The sequence below is a fragment of the Silurus meridionalis genome, chromosome 22, assembly GCF_014805685.1.
Source record: "Silurus meridionalis isolate SWU-2019-XX chromosome 22, ASM1480568v1, whole genome shotgun sequence".
In the NCBI taxonomy this organism is placed as follows: Eukaryota; Metazoa; Chordata; class Actinopteri; order Siluriformes; family Siluridae; genus Silurus; species Silurus meridionalis.
Genome location: NC_060905.1, coordinates 8,599,498 through 8,605,497, shown reverse-complemented (window position 1 = coordinate 8,605,497; position 6,000 = coordinate 8,599,498). Strand labels below are relative to the sequence as shown.

General features: G+C 39.1%; 1 protein-coding gene across 2 annotated transcripts in view; it reads right to left on the bottom strand.

Annotated features, from left to right (window-relative positions):
- Window positions 1–1,484: 1,484 nt before the first annotated feature.
- The window catches only part of smurf1 (SMAD specific E3 ubiquitin protein ligase 1), a 36,265-nt gene continuing 31,749 nt past the window's right edge, over window positions 1,485–6,000 (bottom strand). The window contains exons 15-18 of one of the 2 annotated variants that reach the window (XM_046834941.1): window positions 5,389–5,509; window positions 5,059–5,260; window positions 4,107–4,191; window positions 1,485–4,024 (exon numbers count right to left, since the gene is read on the bottom strand). In XM_046834941.1, coding sequence (XP_046690897.1) covers window positions 3,925–4,024; window positions 4,107–4,191; window positions 5,059–5,260; window positions 5,389–5,509 — 508 coding nt within the window. In that variant the 3' untranslated portion in view covers window positions 1,485–3,924. The remainder of the gene's footprint in view (window positions 4,025–4,106; window positions 4,192–5,058; window positions 5,261–5,388; window positions 5,510–6,000) is intronic. The other variant, XM_046834942.1, reaches the window with a different exon arrangement.

Here is a 6,000-nt window from a genome sequence, read left to right as displayed (position 1 = left end):
AAAAGAGATGGTTGTTGAATTCAGGAGGACACACATTGTTCGCTTCCCTCTGAACAATAATGGCTCCTCCGTGGAGATCTTGGAGAGCACCAAATACCTTGGTGTTTACCTGGCAGAGAACCTCACCTGGTCCATCAACACCAGCTCTATAACAACTAAATCTCAGCAGCGTCTCTACTTTCTGAGAAATCTGAGGAAGGCACAGCTTTCACCACACATCCTCACAACCTTCTACAGAGGGATTGTCGAAAGCATCTTAGCAGCTGCAGCACTGCTTGGTTTGGGAACTGCACTGTCTCGGATCGCAAGACCCTGCAGCGGAAAGATTTTTTGCACAACCTTCTATACTGTACTGGTCGGCGCTACTGTGTTATTGTTTTTCCTTGTCTCATGTTGTCTCGTCTTTCTCTCCCCTCCTCTTTTTACACTAAATGTTGCACATGTGCACTTTGTGTTGTTTAGAAAGTTTAGAGTTATGTGTCATCCTGTGTTCATTTATGATTTTTGCTGTAGCACCTTGGTCCTGGGGAAATGTTTAGTTTCACGCTGTATTACATATGGACAGTAAAGACGGCGTGACTTGATTTATGCACAATCTATTACCAAATTTCTAAAGGAAATGCACGTTCATTAGTCGACTGCTTGGCCTGACTCCACTACAGTATGAGGTGTCACTGGGAGAAGTGTATCAGCGGATACAGTCAGTGTAACTGATCCAATAACAACCATGAACTTAAGTTAAAGTAGAGATGCACTTGGTAAAATACTACTCAAGTGCTCGCTTTAAACTTTCACTTGAGTAAAAGTACAAAAGTATGTGCCTTCAAATGCACTTAAGTATCCAAAAAACTATAATTTATTATGGCTATAATGCCATCATTTATACATTCTTTCCCCCACAAGACTCTTGCTTAATCAAATCAATTTATGTGAAAGGACTCTAAAGTTACTCTTAACACACCAATCTATTACCAGAATGATATTAATTAGTCAAAATTAGCCCAAAACCTTTTTCAACTACTTCACGCAAATAAGGCCACGGGTGTGGTGGCAAGTTAAAGTCAAGAGTTTCTTCAATCCCTTTTTACTCTCAAAATGTTGTTAGCTTAGATGTCCGTGTTAATTAGATACCACCAAGCGGCGGTCAAAACCTGTTCAAAACAGAGCGGATGCTCCACCCTGATTGGTGGCTTGACTAACTAAGTTTTTCTCCACTCATAAATTAAAAGGAACTGAAAAAAGTAATTGACTGATTCAGCAAAATGTAGTTGAGTAAAAAAATATTTCACTTTAAAATGTAGTAAAGTAAGTCTCCTTAAATAGAAATACTTCATTAAAGTACAGCTATGTAAAAAAGCTACTTTTCACTAGTGCACTAACGAATTACATTCAGTTTGTTACTGTCCACCACTGCAACCAATGAATGTAGATCCAGCTCATTAATGCCAGTGTAAATATGCATAGAAAAGCCACAAAAACTGAAGTATTTTCAATGTTGTTTCTTTAATATAATCTTATTTACATGGAATAGTTTCAGAAATGTTTAGTACATTGTAAGTTACATTAATCTGGCATCCAATAAACAAATGACACTCAGGACCTAATAATTGTACATAGTAATAATAGCATTGGTCACATCATTTGGAAAAGTGGTTTTTAAAAAAACAAACATACTGGAACTAGCAGGCACCGTCCAGAATCATCTACGAAACTCACGAGTCATTCTGACTTACACGACATGCGTTTCCATCGCTTTTGTGTTTATCCACCCTAAAAATGACGGATCAGCACTCGAGTCATCTGGAAAAAAAACGGAGCAATCGGTTCACAAAAACAACGAAAAAGCGCTGTCCCCAATCCGGTCCACATAAGAAAAAACATGTTAAGACAGAAATCAAGAATATAAAGGTGTCATTTTATTGCATATATCACAAATATGAACATGACCGCCGGGGTCCAGCCTACATCAACGCTAACTCGATCCAGGCCAATGGACAGGCTTCTCTGAATTAGCAGCAGGTTTAAATACTTTGATTCAAACATTAAAATAAAGAGAGTAGTGTACAGCTTGTTTGTGGATAAAAATAAAAAATAACAGGGAATAATGATAATAGCAGCAATACTTAAAAATACATTACATAGTAATAAATAATTTGTTTAAAAAAGAAAAAAAAGAAAAAAAAAAAAGCCCAAGTGGTTGCAGAACACATTTAAAAAAACAAAAAAAACCAACAAAAAAAAAAACAAAAACAAAGTTGGCTCAATTTCTTTTCAGTTTTCCAAAAAATGCACTGCAATTCTACAGAAACACTGCTTACTACGCTTGTTAGTCTGAGGGATTGGATCAGCTGTGGCTGTTCAACATGAACGAATAGACACTTGTGTTGAGACTCCGTGGATAAGACTCCTGACCCAACCTTAAAGCAAAAACTAATAACACAGAGCTATAAAATGAGCAGAAACATACCGGAGACGTGGATTTGAACGGTCTCTTTTTCCTCAGAATGGAAACAAGGGATGATTGTTACGGCATGTTTTCAGTACGAGTGCCAGAGACGAGCCGTTGGTTTGGAGACGCGTACATAAATAAGTCTCGCATTGAACGTGAAAACAACCAAAACGGTCGCAAACAGTTAATGCTAAAAACGATCGACATTGTCCATACACGGCGCTGTTCGTTTTTCGGCCGAGCGACAGGAAAAGGTCTGGCGATTCTGTCAGAGACGTCTGAAATATGTCTATTTCTTTTTTTTTTTTTTTTTTGTAAACTGATATTTTGTGCATGGCACTATTCACCTCAGAAAAAGGAAGTCAGACAATCGGAACAAATGGTTTAAAAAAAAAAAAAAAAAAGAAAAGAAAAGAAAAGCCAAAAATCGAAACAACAATACAAACGAACAAAATCGGACTTTGTGCAATGTGCAAAGTTTAAAATGTACTTAAAATGAGTTATTAAGAATACTGACTTACTGAAAATGTCCAAGTTACTCTGTATACTGTATGTGATCTGTGAGCCATAAGAGATGTGCTAATGTTAGTGACAACACACAAACACACACACACACACACACACACGGTAGCCATGTTATAAAATGTCCAAAACACAGTAAGCATTCTAGTCTTAAATGAAGGTGGAAAAAAAAAGGTTTTAGTTTCATGTAACAAGTGATCAGTTTAAAATAGCTATTAAAAAATTCTAATAGAAATAATGCTGACATACAGTATGAGCGATGGTTATCACTGAAATGTACACCGTCATTCTACAAGATGTGAAAAGAACAAAAGAGGGTTGTTGCTGTCTGTACAGATCACTGATTTTAAGTCGAGTATAAAAAAAATGAAAGCTCCTGTCTGTCTGCCAGTTTGTGGTAAAAAATCTCCGAGATTTGAACACGACCGAGTCCACGAGCTCCGAAAGAACAAGAACTTTGCCACATGAAAAGGATTTAAAAGTACTGGGACGTGTCCTCGGAGTAGAAAGCATCTATTCGTGAAAACCATGTGCTTTCCTTCCTTACGTGATGCAAAGTTCGATCAGGGTTAATACCATTATCCACCGTTTCAATGAAAAGGGCGAGGAAAAAAAAAGGAAAGACAGATGATTTTACTCTCTGTTCTGGTACCGCACATCATCATAATGCATACTCAAACCATTTGACTTATAACGGAAATAAATAATCCTTGAGCAGCCTGGTAATGGTGTGTTTGTGTGTAAAACCCAGGCTGTGTGTGTGTTTGTGTGTGTGTAAGTGTGTGTTTTGCAGCGCCTCTCCTCTCTGTGCTCCTTGGATAGAAGCAGATGGCCTTTTGCTCGAGCCTGCACGGAGGTACCTTTCTGTCCCCCTGAGGAAGAGTGAAGGAGAGAGGAAGTGGGGTTGAAGGGGCTGTTAGACGGGTTACTGGACGCTGGCTAGACGAAACCATTCACTCGACAGCAAAGCCACACGTCTCCTCTACAGCAGTCAGGAGCTTCTCATAGAGCTTCTCGTATGACTCGTAGGGCGGGATGTCGATGCGGTTGAAGCTGGAAGACAGAAACATTAGACGTGTCAGTAAACTAATCATCCTTCCCAGCTGAGACAGGGCAATTCATTCTGCAGACTTACCACGTGTGGGCTTTGGGCAAATTATCTGTATTGGCGTCGATCAAATGGATAGTAAAGAGCCTTGGTCCTGCAGAACCTGTAGAACCTTACAAACATACATTCTAGTTATCACTGGTCTCCTTCTAATGACAGATAAAACCTCAAGTCAGGTTGCATGTAATGGTTTTATAAAAAAGGAGAAACTTGAAAGCATCCTGCAAATCACAACTGCGGTCATTCTGATATATTATTGTACAACAATACTGTACAACTCATCTAACAATAAAACAGTAAATGCAAACTGAAACTTGTCCTTGGTTTATTCCTTTCACACACTTCACAGAACGGTGTATTTGCTTTGCTTTTGAGCTCACTTGCTGTTATAATGACCTCCACTTTTCGAACAGAGGTTGCACTAGATTTTGGAGTGTGCTTGTGGAGATGAGCAATCTTTCAGCCACAAAGACATTAGTAAAGGTACTGATGTAGAGCGAGAACTCCTGAGATGCACACAGCATTCCAATTTATCCTAATGGTGCTCAATAGGGTTGAGGTCAGAGATCTCAAGATCTAGTCCAAGTGAAAGGAAAATGAAATGCTACTACATCCAATTGCATTCTATACAATTGTGCACCTCTAACTTTGTGGTAACAGTTTGGGACAGAAAGCACATATGACAAGTGAAAAGTCAGGGGTCCCAATACTTTTGTCCATATAGTGAATGATTTTGCGAAACATCGGCAAAGAAATGCACAGGCATGGATTACTCATCATGTCTACATTGCTGTGGCCTTCACTAACCTAATCAGAAAAGCAACAACAGATTCAGGCCTGCTGAACTGCACATTATTAAATATATAATCATTAGCAAACTGAATTAAATACAATAAACAGTACACATGCATTTTACAGATCATGTTATAATGAAAGGACAACAAATGTGAGACTTGCGCTTGGCTCGTCTGTTAGCCACCTTGCAGTGCTTTAAAACCTTGGAGAGGGACGCGAGTGGAGCCGGTGACGAACTGGAGCAACCTGCCCCTCCTCTCCTCATCGAACGACTCCACCGCCTGCCAGAACCACTTCACTATGTTACTGTCAGCTACACAATGCTTTAGCCGCGTGTTGGCCTTCCAGTCGTTCAAATCGATCTTCCCAAGTCCCCCGATGATTAGCTACACACACACAAACACAAGGTATTACGTGCCATGCTTTAACATGCTGAACTGCACACAGACTCTCTCTAAATTCAGCCTCTCTACTGATTTGGTCTAAATATTCAAAATTCTCAGATTTGGAGTACCTCGAGTTCCTTGTGGTCAAAAGGCTTGAGCAGGTGCTGAGGGATGAGCTCATTATAGCCCTTCTGCAGTGCGAGGAACTGGGCCTCGATGCCTCGCATGAACCTCCAGTTCACATAGAGCCTAAACAAACAAACAAACAAACAAACATAAGATCGATTGTTGGAAAACAGAAACTTGCCAATCAAAACCCAGGGCAATCTTTCACTGAATAAAGACTCATAAGACCAGTGTCACTCCATCATACTGACGGTCGAAAGAAAAGAAAAAAAAACTTTTAGAACTCGCTGCCAAACTCCTACACTGCTGCCATCTGCAGGCTCCTTACAGAATTCCCTTTCATATAGATACTTACTGAGGAAGACTTGACTGAACAAAAAAAAACAAAAAAACAAATAACACATGACCAAGTACACTTAGTTGAAAATTATCAAGGAGCCTCATGTGTAAACAGAAGCAAAAAAAATATTTGAAAAAACAAAACAAATAAAATAAATGCTTACACCTTTACAGGTGAGGGATTTCAAACATTAGATAAACCTGAAATAATGACAAAAAGCACTAAAGACTCTGAAGAGAAGAAATGTACAGAAATCAGAAGTAGCATATGTAAG